The sequence below is a fragment of the Ciona robusta genome, chromosome 6 (genome assembly GCF_009617815.1).
Source record: "Ciona robusta chromosome 6, ASM961781v2".
Taxonomy (NCBI): domain Eukaryota; kingdom Metazoa; phylum Chordata; class Ascidiacea; order Phlebobranchia; family Cionidae; genus Ciona; species Ciona robusta.
In genome coordinates, this window is record NC_143240.1 from 2,273,936 (window position 1) to 2,292,242 (window position 18,307).

Consider the following 18,307-nt stretch of genomic DNA (forward strand, 5'->3'; position numbering starts at 1 on the left):
ACTTAGAATATCCGGGTTCTCAGACAGTGCTGCTACCTTTGTGCTTTATTGTTACACTTTACTATACGAATCGTGTGTTGTGTTAGCGCGTATGTTCTATTTTAATCCTTGCAGGATGTCTGACCTTACCCCGTGCAAAAGAGAGCATGCGATTCAGTCCCCTGTCTGGCTTGTTACGTCATAGTACCTTTGTGACGTGTGTATTCATCAGGCCGAACTGTACTAACAGTGTTTTGACCATAGTACTCTCTTATGGTAGTCCAGCTCTTTGCTCCTGTTTGTTTCTTTTGTTATGACGTCACATTGTGGTCACGCATGAAAGGTTCGTTACGGGGCAACTGTTGTAAACGAATAACTTCAAAACAAAGAAATTGATTTTACTACAACAGTTTGACGTAGAACGATATAGTATTAATTATGCCTGCAACTCATTGTGCCGTTCCCAATTGCAACTGGTCATCCAAAAAAGCTAAACAAGGTAATACCAGGACATTATTTACCGTATATCGCCCCGAATTTGCCAAAACCAACGATGAAAAAGAACATCGCGAACAGCTGACAAATTTTCTGTTATCTGTACGGGATGCTGGTAAAGGTGACTGCATAAAAGAAATGCTACACAAAGAACGTAAGGATATGTTGTTTTATTTCCCATATTTACAATACTGTTAAACTTATACTACAAGACTTGAGAAATTTATTTGTACTTTAGGGCAGCTATTTGTGAAGCTCATTTCGACCAGTCTGATTTAAATAGAAGTCATGGTAGTGGGAAATATGTCAAACTACGCAGAGGAGCCAAACCCTGCAAACATCTTCCTAAACAGTCAGCATATTTCTCAGCTCCAAGAAAGCAGCCAGTAGTTAGGCACCACATACCAAAGGACCGACATAGGTGCCTTGAAGATCTAATAAAATCTGCAGAAAAGTTGCCAGCTTCAATGAAAGGTTAAGTTTTAGCAAAGTTTTTTTGTACAGCATATTTACTCAGTTTGTTTAACTTGCTTTTTTTTATTCAGATAAGTGGGTACATTACCACAAGGGCTCAGATTTTTATGAAATGGTCTATCAGGAGAAAGACATTTTAATTCCAAAAATTCGGTCAGTTCAGTTTACATGTTAAATCTTGCAATTGTGTTCTGATAAAATTTAATATTATACAGGGTATTATTTAGTTCTGCAGCTTCGATACATAGACTCTCAATTTATGGTTGGCCGGTGGATATTAAGGGTTTGTCAGTTGGTGACAGTCGCACAGAAACATTATACTCCATTTTAAGTATGTTTTTAAATGTAACAATACAGTTACTAGTTACAAAAGAATTTGTAGCTTGACATCCACAATTTTACAGCGGGTCTAGAAAATTTGTCAGTGTGTGAAGGTGTTGTTCAGAGGATATTGGAAGTAGTGAAGTTGTTAATTCACACCCTATGCTTAGTTGGAATGGATCAACCATTTTAACCACAGTTACTTATCGTTCATTGTCATGCAAAATATGTAAGCATATACATTAAACTAAGTGCAAAACATAATTCTAACATGGAATGCCTATGCAGATAGTGATTCTCCAACTACCACAATCTGTAAAGCCTGCTCTGCACATAATAATAAAAGACGAACATCAAGTAACAATACTTTGATAGCATTTCCAACCTCGATGAAGTAAGTAATTGTTTTTGGGAATGAAATGGATTGTTTTAAGTATGGTAAATTTTTTTCAGTCTGATGATATTGACAAAACCTCCAGTTTCTTTGAAAATGAAGTTGTAGTACCAACAGATTTTCACTGTTCTGTACAGGTACTTATTTTGGGTGTTTCTGTGTAACAGGAAAATATTATGTGTCCATTTAAGGTTAACTCCACTGTTTTGTAGACTATATTTACAAATGAGGTTTCTTCGTTAAACTCCTGGCAAAAACTTTTCATTGACCAGCAAGTAAAGAATGCAAACTCTTCTTCATCCGGTCATCGGTATATGCTTGATACTGTATTTCGTGTTTTAAATATTAACTTCATTTTGTTGTTCTCAGTTACCATCCAGATGTTGTCCGCTGGGCAATTGAACTGTTTAGCAGATCACCTTCTGCATATGAACACCTCCGAACGACTGGAGTTTTAACATTACCAGCTAAGAGTACAATTGCTTCCTATCGGTATGGGTTTCTTATTTTTTCTGGACCAGTGTCCTGCATGTCAAAACTTTTTTACTTTAGCAATAGCATTTCACCTGAACCTGGTTTAAATACAAAGGCCCTGGAAGAAATAGAAAGGGTGGTTAAACTAAACGGGAATTTATCTGCATATGTGACACTCGATGAAATGAAAAGTAAGTGTTTTACATTATGGACAATGTGTTTAATAAGTAATATTTTATATTATTGTAATTCTAGTTCGTGAAAATTTAATCATCAAAAATGGAAAGCTGATTGGTTTTGTTGATTTTGGAAAAGATCTTGTTCAAACCAAGTCACAGCTTGCAAGTCATCTTCTAGGTAAACTGCAGACTATTTTTATAGTCATTGTGATTCACCAGTTGCTTCTATTTTTTCTGTTTAGTGTTCTACCTCCGATCAAGCGATCGCGAAATATCTATTCCCTTGGCATGGTACCCAACCCACAGTACACCACCCCATGTTCTAGCCATGTTGTTTTGGCAACTTCTCTGGGAGTGTGAGTCGAGAGGAGTTCAAATACATGCTGTGGTGTGTGATGGACATCCCAGCAACAGAACTTTTTTCAAACTCATTGCTTGCCGTCCTTTAAATGTGTCAGGCCCAGATTTGTACACAGCAATCAATCCTTATGCATGTGACAGGCATATATTTTTATGCTCTGATCCTTCACATTTGCTGAAGGTATGGTGCCAATCAGTATTTGGCTGTTATCAAAATGTTCATTAATTTCCATGACTGTTTTATTTCCACAGACTGCACGTAATTCACTGTTCAGTTCAAAGCCTGGTGGTTCTAGGTATATGAACAACAATGGTGACATACTCTGGACACACATCTTATCAGTTTATAAGACTGAGCAACAAAACCTCATGCTTAGCAGATGTCGTTTATCTTCAGCACATATATACCTTAACTCCTACACAAAAGTAATTATAAGTTTATAATAATTTAATTAACTTATTTTTAACATGAATAATTCTTAGATGAAAGTGAACTTGGCAAGAGAGGTTTTAAGCTGGAGTGTAGGAAAATGTTTAGAACAAATACCTGCTGCTAATGCAACCGCAAAATTTGTTTTGCTGTTTGCCAAGTAAGATAGCCTGTAGAATCCACACATCTAAATGACTAATATAAACTAGATATAATAAGTCAATTCAATTAATAACTAATTTTATAAGGTTAACGCATAATGATTTAGGATATAATAGTGGGCAATAATAACTGTAATAGCCATTTCTACATTGCAAATTGAAAGTGTTATTATATTATGTTTGTTGTAGATGGTTCGACATTATGAATTGTAGTCGATCCAACCCAATTAAAACGACAAACGATAATCGGTTAAATTGGTTGGAAAATGATTTTCTCAACTATCTTTTGGAATGGGAGGTTAGATATTTCTACTATGAATGAATGTAACTTACTTTATCCTCGCGTGGCCGAAAAAAGACAGTCGTTATAACACGGATGTTCTGTTTCATACACCTTGTGCCAGCTTATGAGTTACCAAGTATATGTTGCTTTGTGGGTAATTATTTATTTTGCAGATTTTTTTTTTTTTTTTATGTGTGGCTAATAATTTGAACAACCAATTAGTGACCACTGGGTTGGAGCAATTAACGTTAGGTGTCTTGCCCAAGGACACATTCGCCCACAATGGTAGCAACTAGCAACAATGAGCCTTGAACCCATTACCTCTGGGTTAAAGGCAGGTGCACTAAACAACTGTGCTATGGCGCCAGTATTAACGTTCTTACGACCTAATTTTGCAGAGGCTGGTCAATGAAAACCACCCAAATGAGCGAAAAAAGAGATTAATGGCACAGCCGACTTTTGACGGTCTCATTTTTTCAACGAAAAATTATATAGCTCTGGTAAAACAGCTATTAAATGCAGGCAGTAGTTGTGTTTGCCTGAATGTGTTCAGCCAAGATGTTCTCGAGGCAGTATTTGGTAACTTGGTAAGTAGGATTTTGCTGTCGAAACTTATTTCATTATGCTAAATTACTAATCTTTACTTTATATAGAGAACTATTGGCCGGAGGTCACAGAACCCAGATGTGTTTCAGTCTGGTTATGGGCTGGAACACATCACAACTCGCAAAATTATAAAAAAAATAAAAGGAGGGAATACTACTTTTGGGAAAAAAAATGCGTGGACAGAAGTCTGTGAAGAGCCCATAATAAAAAAGAAGAAATGGTAATGATAATATCCATATATTTTATTGCTTTGGTTTAAGGTCGCCCCGAAGACCCTTTGTATTCTTATTGGAGCATTTTAACAATTTTTGCAATAATCGTTTAGCAAAGGTATAGGATAATACACGCACATATAAATCCATCATGTATCGTAGAATACTGCTTACTATTTCGTTATCCATAAATTTTAGAGATAACTTGTTTAAAAGTGTAATATATGATGGATGGGCATATACATTTTGTAGAACTTCATTAAAGTTAATAGATTTTGGCATGTTATTGTGACATTTCTTGCTGCACTTTAAATATACAATTTGCAATAAGTGCATAAACTCCACTGACGGATACTTCAATGCCCCTTTTACCTTTTCCATAACTGGTATTAATTTACCATTTGGTGATTCTTGGCAAAACTCTTGCGCAATTATTGAATTGTTAAATCTTTTTAAAACCTTAAAAATAACATATCCCCCTAAATATTCAATAATATCTTTTTCCAGCTCGTTTATCTCATCTGCTTGACTAAGTTCCTCATTGGTTATATGAATTTCAGACTCATTTAAAATTATAGTTAAGACATCCAGCAAATCTTTAGGGCACTTAAAAGTATTTGAAGAAGCTTCAAATAATGAAGATGCCTCACCACACACTTGAGAATACTTTTTGACTAGATCGTTTTTATTTCTTGTCTTTGCAAAATCTTTAATCCAAAGACCTATAACTTTTTTTCCTTTTTCAGAGAAACGAAAATGGCTAAGAGCCAGCCAAAACGGGTTGGTTTCAAAATCTTCTACAACTGGCTGTGCTAAGCAAGCTTCTGTCTCATTAGTTTCCAGACACGAATAAAATTCTATTACCACATTAATGTGCTCCATATTATAATGCGCTTCTTGCGAATTGTATTCCATTATGCATGGATTCAGTCTGCAAGTATTTCACATGATGTTTAGATAAAACAGATACGAGGTATTAAAAAACCTCTATTCGTATAAAGCAAAATAGTTCTGGATATCAAAACCACAGAAATATGCAATAAATTAGGTAATAAAACCATTATTACTGCTTCAAATCTGTATTAACGCGAAACATCCTGTACATATACATTCCTAACAATAGATATAAAAGTTAAAACGCTGGCAAAATAAGCTCGCTATTTTTACGACTCCTGAGAAAATTCTTGCGTCTGTCTTTGGTATTCAAGTTTTATTAGGCTTTTGCATCCTATAGCGGCTTCTCATGTAATAATCTACCCATGATAGTAGGGTGGGGAAAAACGGGTCATTATTATCACATAATATCCTAATATTCTGATCGTGTTTTAAACAATTAACAACGGTCTATGGGAGTTCGGAGAATACAGTTTTTAAATTTCTTGAATGTACTTTGTTTACTACCTACTACCAAATCTGACAAGATAATAGAATGAAAAGGTGTCCCATCTTCCTCTACCCTACTAAAAACAATATAACGGTTTTATTAGACCTTGTCACTTTGGGAACTCAGTTATGTGATAAATTAGGCCTGAATGGAGAGAGCGGACAAGTATGAATACTCTCAATACTAGTAACAGTCCCAGTAGCAAATTTAAAGGTTAAACGCGGGCATTATAAATTCAAGGATTTTTACGACTTGTGAGAAAGAATACGCTTCCAAATTTCACTACATCGGTTTTAAAACTTGCATATTTCTTTTAACAACGCTTGTCTCACTATTAGACTGTTCCCAGCAGTAAATTAAAAGATGAAAACACTGGCACTAGGAGTTCGGATATTTTGGTATTTTAACACCTATTTCACTGCATCTGCTTTAAAACCAAGGCATCATGTTTGTGGCATATTACTTTATTTTGTGGTGATAAAATGAAGGCAAAATACATTTAAAACAACGGGAAAGATTAAAATCGAAAGAACCTTACGGAACGACACAGCGCAGTAGCATGCTATGTAATAGCGTACCTATAACCGTTTAACCGTGCGACAAAATAAATAATAAAATCGTGGGCGCGAACATTTTCTGTGTTAAAAGTACGGTTTTTTATAAAAAGTAACAGACACTTGTCCATAGAATATTGCACAACGGCGGAACCGCGTCTTAGCACCGTAGTACCAACCCAACGCATCGCTTGGCGAAACGCTGCAGTTTGATCGTGATCACCGGTAGAGCACGTATTCTTGCAGCAGATGGGGTAACGGCAGTTTTTCGACCTCGTGCAGATGTTTCTTGCCCATCGACATTCGAATTCGACGGCGGCAAAGCTCTGCCATTGGTAGAGGGGCAGCTGGAGAGAAAGAATGTTTTGTTAACAGATTGTAGAAACCCGGAAAGACCTACTAAGACATATGTGACGTATATAAAGCGTGAATGACGTATGTGATTATTACGACCCAGACTAATCGTTGCTTACGTAGCATATGACCATTCGTCCGAAAAGCCATAATTACAATTTCCCTATCACGTTCATAGCACACGTTATTTAAACGATTTCCCCAACTAAACAGTTACAATAAAAAAAAGCCTAAAAAGATTAGTATTGAAAAGCTTTTGAAACTTACGTTCAAGGCCATTGATGTACTTGATTCCCACTTCACAGTGACCCCACACACAGCTTATAACGGGGTATAGAGTCTTGCCTTTGAGGCCGGTGAACGCCACGCCAAGGTATTGCTTGTCAGCTACAAAGCTTAAGGTTCCTTCATCCATGTCTAAAACAACCAGAACTTTTTCAGGAACGACGAAATTCTCGTCCGATTCGAGGTACGAGGGGTAGGTCTTCTTTTCATTGCGGTGCACTTTACCGCCATGGAACAGCTTATTGCGTCCTAAGTCCCATCCCCAGGACTCGTTATTTTGTCCAATGAGGGAACGGTACCCCATGCATGTTAGAGCGGCTTCTGATGTGCATACCCCAACCATAGCGTGTGTGCCTCGTTGGCGGGTGTTCCAGGTTACCTCCCAGCAATGCAAGCCTCTGCTGTATCCCACTTTGCCCCGTACACCGTCAGTGGATTGTGCGACAGGATGTCTGTGTACAGTTAGGTCGTTGTCCTTAACGAAAACGTTCACGCTTTTGTCTTCAGAGTTCCAGCCGTGCTGTTGTTGTACATCTACACCGACTGCTGGCATGTCCAATAAGACGTCAAGTCTGTAATGTATAAACGTCAAATAAGAACTCGCGCAATCACGAAATTATTAATTGCTTTATTACCCACAGTAATCAGTCCTTAACAATAACATGCCAATAATCTATAGCACTGTGTGGTAAGATGGGATACATTTACACGTAACACCCCTTCTTTTCTTACATAAAATCCCATATTTCCTAATTGTGTTTCGCCAATTAACAACGCTATTTAGAGTGTGAGGATACGGTTATATTATTCTGTAAATACCCTTTTGGGTCGAGTCTACATCAGTTTTAATATAGATTTGTATTCGACTAACCTGTGTGGGCATTCAGATTCCATTCCGGATGCCGAGAGATGGTTTCCGTTGCTGTGGTGGTGGTGTGTACGTCTGTGGTGACCATCTTTAACGCTGTGTCTTCTGCTATTCTTTGGCGGTGAGTTACTGCTTCTATTTGAACGGCCATTGCTGCTCGTTCTGGTTGTACGTGCTAAGATTGGCTCTATGAATGAGAATTGCCTCGACGAACGCTCGCTGCTGCTTGATATTTTCTGACCCATTTTCAGTATTGTTCTAAGACTGTTGCTTGGTAAAGTTCGATGTCTTAGTCCTTAGATCGCTCCCTTATATAGCCGGCGCCTGCGAAAAGAAAAAAAGGTTATGACGTCAGTTTACCGCTATCTGGCTTTCGGCTTATCTTGATTCGAGGCAAACAAGCGGTCACAATTGGCCGCCTAGGATTTATAACCAGGAATTAGCATCTTTGTTCAATGGTATTTACATTTAAACTGTAAAGGGGTGACTATATATTTACTAAATCCTGTTGTTTGTCGATTCGACCCTGACAAGTCACAACAAACTAGGATTAGGACACAAACTAGGCCGGCGGTGCGTTTCTCATTACCAGGCTCTTGTATAATCAAAGGGCCAACGGGGTGCGCGGCTTTGAATTAACTGATTATACCGAAATTTAAATTGACTTCGCAGAAGTAGCGGGCGCAAGTGATTCATGCTGAGTAATGGGTAATGTTTAAGTTTCAGTTTAACAAAACTGAGCAAAACACAAAACATAAGTCATCACGGCTCAATAGTAGGTTGGGATAAGATGGGACGCGTTTTCATTCCTTTTATCGTCCTATTCGGATTAACAAAGAATATTTGCAAAATTATATAACCGTATTCTTAAAACAATGTCAGGAAATTGGGGATATTATGCGCTAACCGTTTCCATCTTACCCCACAGTACCATTATCTAACGACAAGATAACGAATTGGGCTAAGACATCCGAATGTAAATGAACGTGCACCGCCTTTTACATTTCACCGAAATTATGCGGTTAAATAAGCAGGTATTACCGCAGCATCTCGCCTTAACCACAAGATACGATCTCCGTGCTTGGACAATTGCTGGGCATGTTAATAAGTTACGAGTAATTGCTCTTCCGAGGACCGAAAAACGTCTTGAGAATTAATATTTAATCGTCATTTCCAGTCACTCCGTTTCCGCCTTAGACCGCCTGGTTTTTCTACAGTTGAATGACCGCCACTAAACCGTGTGAACATAGCCGGTTCTTCGTAGTTGTTTGAATAGCAAAGTTGCTTAAAAACTAGGTCGCACTGACGTAGGCGCGCTACTTAAAACGCTTACGTTAGATGGGTTATTTGGGTTTTGTTATATCACGGCAGCTTCGTATGACAAACCATTCATAAGATTCGGTTGGAAACGAGACACCGCCGTCGCGCTCTGACGTCATACGTCGTGGTGACGTTTTAAAAGGGGTTTGACGTCATTAATGTCCTAGTTTGTGATTTTTTTAAATTTTAAGTTAACGCTACATCAAGCAAGCGTATTGTAGTGTGGGAGCAGCTATCGTTACGTGATGATACCGTTCTAGTTGCTTGTGTATATAGTCGTTCTACATGGCATATGGTTTAATTCCGTTTTAACTCTGTTTATATAAACATGCTAAATGCCAACAGCGTTGTGGCGTTTCGAGGTACAACAACACAGTATATAAAGGAAATTTATTCAATTTAACGCGAATTAAAATTTAATTGAAAGGAAAACAATCAATTTAACGGGAATTTAACATAATTAAAAGCAAAAATAACGCACAAAACTATATGTGAACTAGGAACGAAAAACGTGGTTTCAATGGGCATTAAAACGCCGCAAAACTATAGAAACCTAAAGCCTAAGGGCGCTTAGGCTTACAATGGTGTAATGTATCTAGTGGAAGAGTAGTGGAAATTTTCCATTCACAGCGCAGAGCACATGGCGTAACGTCAACAGCCTGGCCGGTTAATCATTTACGAAATCGACCTCCTGATCACAACAAACAGGCACGCTACGCGCGTGCTAGAGCACTGACAACAAAAGTTCTGAAAATTTTCCGTTCAGTACTGTAGTCAGAAGCCAATCATCGTATGAAGCCATTAAAAGCGCGATAAATTCCAAGTTACGACTGTTCGCAAATCGTTTAACTACTGAATCCATCTCCACACATTTCGATTCTTGAGTGCAACCAAAAATCCTGACAAGTCTAATAAATTCGTAAATCTTATTATCGATTTTTGTCACTTGGGCGCATCTGTTTTACCCGCGGCCAACTAAAAGCGCGCGCAATTTCACTACTGTTTAGAACTAAACAGACGGCTAGAAGTTTTGTCTAAATAATTAATGAGTTATAACGTTTATTGAATATTTAAAGCGTATAAATACGTACACGATTCCCCAAGAATGCTAGAGGCAGCTCTGCGCCCGGCTTAGGCATAAGTTTTCTTGACAATTACTAAAAAATACTCTTATAAATTTATAATCTACTTTCCGAAAAGTCGACAAAGTATTTTTTCCACCGTAAGGGCCCACAACCCCCCAGCGTTAAGCGGTACTTAATCTATACGTACTATGGACTTACCTTTTGTTTCTAAGTTAAAAGTTCACTCTAAAATGTGGAATCTATTTAGTTCCTTATGTCTAAGCTGCGCCACGTCGAAGGGTTAGAACGGTTATGGCTCGACCGGGCTTGCTGCTAGCTTTTTAGTCGAAACGGAATTTTCCATGACGTCACGGAATCAGCCTCAAGTGAATCAGCTGCGCGAGAAGCAGAAGAGAATAAAGAAACAAGAAGGAGAAAAGAGCGGAGGTGTGGCAATGTACAGATGCGTAGTAAAGTCTGGCTCATACGGCGTACATAAATTTGTGCCATATACAGAACTACATACGTGCGTTTCTACTAAAAAGGAAATTAAATATTCACATTAAAACCATTCTGTATTCTTTATCTATCAGTTATGTATGATATGTATAAGAGTAACGTCTGCGTATTACAACAATTAGTATGATGTAATTTTCCATACACCGTATGATTACACAACTCCTACATTCCAGCGCTGAAGCCGTTCACATGTTAATTACACAAAGCAATTCACAAAATTGAACACAAAAGTGAAAATGCTGATTACACGCAAGATCTTTAATTTTGCCACGAAATTCCAACTGGCTTAACTTTCGTGAGAAAATCTTAAATTTCGCGCGAAAGGCAATTCAGACACTCAATCCGCCTGCAGTCTGTTTCTAAACACAGGCATAACCGCAAAGCGCGGTATGCAAGTTAATATCACGCAGACAAAAGCCTTTATTCGACGAAAACGAAAATACCTCTAGACAATAACCAATATTCGAAAATAATCACGATTTAATAACCTGGTCAAAAAATCACGAGAGTTTTGATAGTTGTCGTAGCAACGTTGCCATGTAACGTTCGCCAACCACGTGCCTTTTAGACCACGGGTCTGTGACGTAGCAGCGCTGCGGGTCCGCTGTCCGAAAATCTGGCCATATGGTTACTGGCTCGACAATGCTTCTACCTGTGACGTTACAATAGCAATTGTTACATGTAAACATACGCGTAAAATAGCGTCGAAAATTCAAATTTTTACTTAGAAATTAGGAGTGGTGTTTTTTACTTCTTTCCATTTGTACAAGTTTTTATACACGCCTAAGTTTTATGCTTTGTAAATAAACATAACATAGCGTGGGAGTCGCATGCCCATTTGGGTTTCGAACCCAGGACCGTTTACACTATCAACTACTTATTAGACAGAATTAAAAGTTCACACCCTGTTTATGTGAAACAGGAAATATTTGACAACTAAAAGCGGAAATTATAATTATAATAGCTGTACCACAGTTTTTAATGTATTTTGGCAATTTTACTAAATTATCCTCTACAGTATTTGACTAGATAATCTGAATCATATTTCATGCGCTGCCTAATATTTTAAGCATGTTTAACCGCATTTTGTTTCCGTTTTAAAATGATTTAACCTTGTTAAGTTTAATAGGAAAATACAGTTTTAAGTTTGCAGTTTTAATTTATTTGGGTATAGTTGGTGGGGAAAGATGAAACACATTTTCATTATCTCTAATCGTCCCATTTGGTAGTAAACAAAGAAAATTAGCATAATTATATAACCGTATTCTCACGATTCTAAAAGAGCGTTGGTTATTGTTCAGAACACGATTAGGAAATATAGTATTTAGGTGCTAACCGTATCCTATCTAATCCCACAGTATCATACATAAGTCATATAAAAAACGAGGGTCTTTTTGGGTATAGCGTAATGTTTACCAGTCAAATATGTACCTATAAAGAGGTAAACATACCTCTTTCGTTTTTCAAACCTATAAACTACTACGATAAGCGTAAACAGATTTAGTGCTACGTGTCTTTCTGCACTGTAAATGCATCATACCTGCGTTTGTTGCGTCACAAATTTACGAGTGTTACATTACAACTGTTCAGATAATATGTTATTTCCGCTCTTATATACAAACTTGTCGGTAACGAAATCCTTTTAGCGCATATTTATAAAGCGGAAATAGCTGAGACGCATTGAACCGCGGTCTAAGTTCGGACTTGCTTTTTTAGCCATTAGGAATGACATCATATTTAAATATCTGAACCAAGAAATTGTTATAAGATGTTTGCTAAAAGTACAAAGGTTAGTATTACGGGCCTTTACGGCTGTCAATCATTTTGCTTCTATTATTGAAGTTTTTCATCAAACATTGTCCCAAAGGCTTGTACACCGATTTTATGAGTGACGGACATTCTTTTCTCCTAAATAACTCACCCCAAGTCACGTAATTTAAAACGGCCCGAAAAAATGCTTTTTAGAAATTTCTTTGAATAAGTAAATGCACGATTTTTGTGTCATATTTGAGAAACGCGTCAAAGAAAATTGTTCGAAGTTCATTTCTTTGTTACGTCACTTGTGTCCTGTCTGTGCAATGTGTGACGCATCAATGCATAGTTTTATGTCGTCATAATCTTCACGTTTTTTGAGTCAAACCCCTTTTAAACTAATGAAAGAAACTCCTAAGCAATTATTATTTCGTATCTTAAGTACTGTGGGGTAAAATGGGATACCGTTGGTACATAGTATTAAGCATCCAATGTTTCCTGATTGTGTTTTTAACAATTAACAAGTAGAAAAATGTTAAATTACAAATGGGACGAGAAAAGTGAAAAAAACATGTTCTATCTCACCCCACCCTGCTATATGCTGTGTGTAGACTAAATTTAACGGTAATTTTCATACACTTTATTAACAAATGCAGCCTGTTACGCTTTGAATATCAATTACACAGTTCTGCGGACATGACTAATCTTGTTGCCAACTTCATATTCTTCTCTGTTGCGTGGGATTTTACTCCTCTTTAGTTTTGGTCAAAACAAATCAATTTTAATCTGTTTTCTCTGTTTTTGTTATTCCTAAGCCGAGTTTTGTTCACTGAGCTTAAGTCTATAGCGATAATATTACGACTGTGTTTTTTGGCGCCCTTTAACTCTATTTATACTATATAAATTCTATAGCATAAAGGTGTTCATATTAATGTTTACACAAGTGTTAAGTTCAAATGTATGTTGTTTTATATCATTTCTATTCATACAGATTGTATAACATAGCATTTCTGCTCGACAGCGCGTATATAGGACCCCGCAAAGCCCCCATGGGATTCCATGTTGTGCAATCTGCAGAAGCATATCTGAGCAAGTTGTATTTTAGGGTTCATCCAAGGCTATTATGTTTGCTGCTCCGGTTTTGTTTGTGCCGCTGAATCATTGCGAGCACAAGGTTTTGTCAGAAGACAAACAGGCCACGCGGCAATAACGGTCTTGAAAACATTGTGTACGTGAGAGAGATATTGTTTTCCAACTACGCTAAGCACGTGAAAAGCCGTCTCTCCTTTTGTGACGTCATCGCACGGGTGACTGGTTTTGTTTTCGTCCAGGTACAAAAACTTCGACATTTTTTCGTACCCAGTAACAAAAATACCGGATATTGCGCAGTAGTCGAGGCATTGCTGATATATTTACACTGTAGGCTCGTTTTTGAGTCACTGAGCAGTAATTTCGCACTACTCCACTATTTCTATTGATATGGACCAAAATAGAACGAAACGGGAAGGAAGCAAACGAAATTATAGCCCACGGCCCGAAGTATTTTATGTTTACTGACAACCCTGAACTAAGTTAGCACTTTTGTCGCTAAAATGGCAGTTATTTTCCGTGTACAAAATGTTGTGCGCTTCCTAATTTCGTTAGCGGGGGGTATAGACTGGTATTAAGTTACGCAAACGCGAAAACAGAAATAGGATACGGTACGTTGCAAAAACAATAGACCGAAACCACGTTACTATACCTTGAAATTCCTTCGCTTCTGATTGGCTAGGCTGCTCATATTTCTTGCTAAGCTCGTTTGCGACACCTAGCGGATATAATTTTTGTTAAAAATGCTGCGGGCCATAAGTGTGGATTACTATATGAATGAGAGTATTTTTAATTTCTGCTTGGCGAGACAATTACAATCGTTATAATATGATTTATAACACGGTTGTTTACATGTTTAGTTTCATACACTTCGTGCCAACTTACGAATTACCATGTATAGTAAGGGTGGCCGGGTGGGTAAGATGGAACATATTTTTTTCTATTTTTCGTTCTATTTGGTGGTAAACAAAGAGGAAATGTGGAGTTTGGGTGCTATCGGTATTCCATCTTACCCCACAGTGCTATAACATGTAACTTTGTGTGTGACTATATGTAGTGTAATAATCTTTGCTTAAATTGGTTTAAATAAAACCTCGTATATAGTCGTTTCTTTCAATGTGTCTTTTGCTTGTATTGTTTACATCACAGCCCCCTTTATCAAAGTCTGACGAAACATTATCTTCACTGATGCATGTCGATTCTGTGATGTATATTAGATAATGTATCGTAAACAAACGTGACTGGACGCAAGTTCGATGATATCACCAGTATACAGGTTCACCGTCAAGTGCAATGACTTTCTCCTAAAAAATTAGCGCTCCGTCACCGTATATAGTCATACTGGTATATGATGTTGCATTAATTGTCTCGCCATTTTACGATGACGGGTTTTAAATAAAAAGACAATGTTTATATACATAAGAAAAATTCTCCCATAATATAATTATCTACAAAGTTACATATATAGTAACTCGTAAGCGGACACGAGGTGTATGAAACAGAACACCCTTGTTTTATAACAACTGCCGTTGCCCCGCTACGCGTGGATAAATAAGATACATTCATTCTACACCATTGTTATACAACAAAGCGTAAAATACGTAGTTTATATAGTAACAGCGCGTGTATAATACAAAGGAGTAAACTCTATTCAATCTTTCGGAAGCGTTTTAAATATGATTTGCATATACTATATAGGGAACAAGACAACAAGTAATTGCCATATATACGTTTTCTGAACTTTGCATATCGTTTTCAATACTTCGATTACTAATAAACACTTTAGCGAATAGGAATTATAAAATATAAAAATATTTGTTTAGAGACATTTATAAAAGTTGTAAAAATCGTTCAAAATAAACCAATTTTCTTTCAACAAATAAAAAATGACTAAACTGCTTTGGAACGAGTCGACGATGCTATCCATTGTAAAAAGCGACTCCGACAGACTGAGAACCATCAAACTGGGTCTTCTTTGACGTAACATTACGTTGCTAGGAGACAAATTACGTGCGTACTGGTCCATGGCTTAATACGTTGATATTATTTTGTGTGACAATTTGATTAATAAAATTTTGCAATTTTTGCGTCATAATTGTACTTATTAACGAAATATGAGCATTATATATGACAGTAAAACACATTAGACGTAAAAAAATTTAGTATTAACCGCTTGGTGAGATATATATCGTGAAATGTATCCGCATTGAGAAAAATTCTATTTCGATATGGTTATGCGTAGGAGAAAGAGACTTTGCAAGTTATTTCAAAGTTAAACTAAACACGGTTATTAGGTGGCAATTATTGGAATATGCAAACCTTGCAGTTGTTTGGAGTTAAAACTGTTCTATACGATATGAATGAATTTAACTTTACCCTCGCGTGGCGGAGCAACGACAGTCGTTATAACACGGCTGTTCTGTTCCATACACCTCGTGCCCGCTTATGAGTTACCACGTATGTAACTTTGTGGGTGATTATTTCTAAGCTGTATACATGAACCTAATATGAGCATTATGTGCTAGGTCCCAATAGGAAAACACATTGGATAATTTTATCTGATTACATTTTTATCGGTTTACTTTTTCCTCGCGCTTTACCTTTTTTGCGTGGCTTACTAGTACCACCTAGTGACGCAGTGCATAAGACGTTCAAAATGTTCCAAATAATACTTACTTGTTTTGTAGATGATTTCAGTTAGAATTAAATACGTACCCGTATTCACAATATGACTCTATACACCTTGTCTGATTAAATGCGTCCATTAATGCTATTCGACTATAAAACTAAACTTTAGTTTTTTTTCCAATAAATTAAACGATTTTTAAACTTTGTTTTATGCTGAAAATTATACAATCTTTTGAATTTTGACACATTTCTGCGTATGTTAAAACAAATATATAAAAAACTCAAGTACCCAAGTTAAAATATTTCGTCTCTGCGTTCATCTTTTTTAGTGGCACACATGTGTTTGTGTTTTGGAATTTCGCGTAGTTTTGCATTGTAGGAAAATGGACTCAGAAGATATATTTCGACAGCTTACAGTCGGTGCTAGCTTTAATTCTAAACTAAATTTAAAAGATATACGGATTCCAGGAGCTATAACGCCAAGTAGGAACGAAAATATACAGCCTGGCAAGCCCAAAAGGAAAACAGACGAAAACGATACAGAAAATGATCAGCAAAATGAGAAATCTGACGATACAAAAGTTAATTTACGGAAACAAATGCGTATTTTTGTCCAAGGCACCGATGTACCTGATTTGGTGGAAAATTTTAATCAGTTAGAAGAAAAATTCGGTGTGCATTCAATCTGCGTTAAAAACTTGACTGAAAGATTCGGATTTTCTGCGTTAAGTCCAATTCAAATGCAAGCTATACCCGCTATGTTAGACGGCAGAGAGATTTTAGCTTGTGCTCCTACCGGATCTGGTAAAACACTTGCGTTTTTGGTACCTGTTGTCTCTCATTTGCTAAATGTCAAAAAAACGAAAAAAGGTAAAAATATTAGAGCTCTCATACTCAGTCCTACGAGAGAATTAGCGGAACAAACTTTCAGCGAATGCAAGAAACTTATTCGCTCAGAAAATGACGAAGAAAATGAAAAAATCCACAAAGACTTACTGAACATCCGCCTTATGGATAAAAATTTAGTGAAATCCTTCACGGAAAAGAAAAAACAAACGTGTGATATAGATCTTCTAATAAGCACACCCAATCGTATTATTCACCTTATAAAACAAGAAACCCCTATTTTGAAGCTGGACTCTATTGAGTGGTTAGTAGTAGATGAATCGGATAAACTCTTCGAGGATGGAAAAGAAGATGCCAGCTTCCGAGATCAGCTCGGGAGGATTTATTCCGCATGCGAAAATCCGAAAATTCGTCGCGCTATGTTTAGTGCTACTTTTGCGCACGACGTTCAGCAATGGTGTGTTCTAAATATGGATAATGTGCTACAGGTTACAGTCGGGGGGAAAAATACTGCGACCAGTTCTGTAAAACAAGAGCTAAAGTATGTGGGAAATGAGCAAGGGAAACTTCTCGCTATGCAAGATATTATTAGAGGTGGTTTTGCACCTCCAGCGCTAGTTTTTGTGCAATCAAAGGAAAGAGCAAAGGAGTTATACGCTGAACTTGTATATGATGGTATTAATATTGATGTAATTCATGGAGACAGGACTCCAGAGCAGCGAGAGAAAGCTATACATTCCCTACATGCTGGGACAACATGGGTAATGATATGTACAGAGCATATGGGTCGTGGTATGGATTTTCAGAATGTGAATTTAGTCGTAAATTACGATTTTCCCAACAGTGCGGTCACTTATATTCACAGAATTGGGCGCACTGGAAGAGCAGGCCGGACAGGGCGCGCAATTACGCTATTTACTGACCAAGACCGGGCTCTTTTAAGATCGATTGCAAATTTAATCAAAGAGGCTGGGTGTGATGTGCCGGAGTACATGCTCAAAATGAAGAAGATGTCAAAAGAAGAGCGGAAAAAGACAGCAAAGACACAAACGAAAAGAAATACTATCCGGACTGCTCCCCCTGATATTTTAAAAGGAGCAAAAAAGAGAAAAACGGAAATCAAAAACAAAAAAATTCAAAAATTAAAAGAGTAATAACATTGAAATATTGTTAATTATAGAAAATGCAAGAATTGTTACTTGAATAATACCAGCAGAATTTTATGCTTTAAAATTTATAATGTGTCTTTAAATTGCTCGTTTCAGATGCTTTAGTA

General features: G+C 37.1%; 5 protein-coding genes across 7 annotated transcripts; 2 read left to right on the forward strand and 3 right to left on the reverse strand.

Moving 5' to 3' along the window:
- Nucleotides 1-236: 236 nt before the first annotated feature.
- On the reverse strand, nt 237-5,283 carry LOC149734862 (uncharacterized). The gene is made up of 3 exons (XM_089879694.1): nt 4,741-5,283; nt 501-574; nt 237-338 (listed from the first exon to the last, which is right to left on the reverse strand). Exons 1-3 carry the CDS (start codon nt 5,281-5,283, stop codon nt 299-301), a joined length of 657 nt encoding a protein of 218 aa, XP_089735820.1. The 3' UTR covers nt 237-298.
- LOC149734863 (uncharacterized) lies at nt 1,664-6,418 on the forward strand. Of its 3 annotated transcripts, XM_089879675.1 has the most exons (12): nt 1,665-1,800; nt 1,876-1,973; nt 2,033-2,155; nt 2,216-2,328; nt 2,393-2,494; nt 2,559-2,857; nt 2,929-3,102; nt 3,160-3,266; nt 3,457-3,565; nt 3,949-4,137; nt 4,204-4,376; nt 5,115-6,418. In XM_089879675.1, coding segments are annotated over exons 1-12 (1,605 nt in total). In that variant the 5' UTR covers nt 1,665-1,683; the 3' UTR covers nt 5,116-6,418. The 3 variants fall into 3 exon arrangements, with proteins under 3 accessions (XP_089735800.1, XP_089735799.1, XP_089735801.1); XM_089879674.1 differs by having other exon boundaries at nt 1,664-1,800; nt 2,033-2,328; XM_089879673.1 differs by lacking the exon at nt 5,115-6,418 and having other exon boundaries at nt 1,664-1,800; nt 2,033-2,328; nt 4,204-4,380.
- On the reverse strand, nt 6,201-10,574 carry LOC149734864 (SPRY domain-containing SOCS box protein 1-like). Its single transcript, XM_089879688.1, has 4 exons — nt 10,417-10,574; nt 7,817-8,137; nt 6,928-7,517; nt 6,201-6,653 (listed from the first exon to the last, which is right to left on the reverse strand). Exons 2-4 carry the CDS (start codon nt 8,056-8,058, stop codon nt 6,526-6,528), a joined length of 960 nt encoding a protein of 319 aa, XP_089735814.1. The 5' UTR covers nt 8,059-8,137; nt 10,417-10,574; the 3' UTR covers nt 6,201-6,525.
- A 3,534-nt stretch (nt 10,575-14,108) lies between these two features.
- Nucleotides 14,109-15,599, reverse strand: LOC149734865 (uncharacterized). Its single transcript, XM_089880208.1, has 3 exons — nt 15,454-15,599; nt 14,651-14,758; nt 14,109-14,275 (listed from the first exon to the last, which is right to left on the reverse strand). The coding sequence occupies exons 1-3, from the start codon at nt 15,581-15,583 to the stop codon at nt 14,109-14,111; spliced, it is 405 nt and encodes a 134-aa protein (XP_089736334.1). The 5' UTR covers nt 15,584-15,599.
- Nucleotides 15,600-16,486: 887 nt separating this feature from the next.
- On the forward strand, nt 16,487-18,297 carry LOC149734866 (putative ATP-dependent RNA helicase DDX52). Its single transcript, XM_089879676.1, has one exon. The coding sequence runs from the start codon at nt 16,569-16,571 to the stop codon at nt 18,183-18,185; it is 1,617 nt and encodes a 538-aa protein (XP_089735802.1). The 5' UTR covers nt 16,487-16,568; the 3' UTR covers nt 18,186-18,297.
- The last annotated feature ends 10 nt before the right edge of the window (nt 18,298-18,307 follow it).

Coding starts and splice junctions, on each gene's coding strand:
- LOC149734866 (XM_089879676.1), top strand. CDS start 16,569: ATGGACTCAGAAGATATATTTCGACAGCTTACAGTCGGTGCTAGCTTT.
- LOC149734862 (XM_089879694.1), bottom strand. CDS start 5,283: ATGGAATACAATTCGCAAGAAGCGCATTATAATATGGAGCACATTAAT. Junction 575..4,740: donor TAATACCAGTTATGGAAAAG/GTAAAAGGGGCA, acceptor CATCCCGTACAG/ATAACAGAAAATTTGTCAGC. Junction 339..500: donor CAAATTCGGGGCGATATACG/GTAAATAATGTC, acceptor CGTTTACAACAG/TTGCCCCGTAACGAACCTTT.
- LOC149734864 (XM_089879688.1), bottom strand. CDS start 8,058: ATGGGTCAGAAAATATCAAGCAGCAGCGAGCGTTCGTCGAGGCAATTC. Junction 7,518..7,816: donor GAATCTGAATGCCCACACAG/GTTAGTCGAATA, acceptor TATACATTACAG/ACTTGACGTCTTATTGGACA. Junction 6,654..6,927: donor GTACATCAATGGCCTTGAAC/GTAAGTTTCAAA, acceptor CTTTCTCTCCAG/CTGCCCCTCTACCAATGGCA.
- LOC149734865 (XM_089880208.1), bottom strand. CDS start 15,583: ATGGACCAGTACGCACGTAATTTGTCTCCTAGCAACGTAATGTTACGT. Junction 14,759..15,453: donor CGTCGACTCGTTCCAAAGCA/GTTTAGTCATTT, acceptor TATACATCACAG/AATCGACATGCATCAGTGAA. Junction 14,276..14,650: donor AAGAAACGACTATATACGAG/GTTTTATTTAAA, acceptor TATATCCGCTAG/GTGTCGCAAACGAGCTTAGC.
- LOC149734863 (XM_089879673.1), top strand. CDS start 1,684: ATGAAATGGATTGTTTTAAGTATGGTAAATTTTTTTCAGTCTGATGAT. Junction 2,495..2,558: donor GCTTGCAAGTCATCTTCTAG/GTAAACTGCAGA, acceptor TTTTCTGTTTAG/TGTTCTACCTCCGATCAAGC. Junction 4,138..4,203: donor AGGCAGTATTTGGTAACTTG/GTAAGTAGGATT, acceptor TACTTTATATAG/AGAACTATTGGCCGGAGGTC.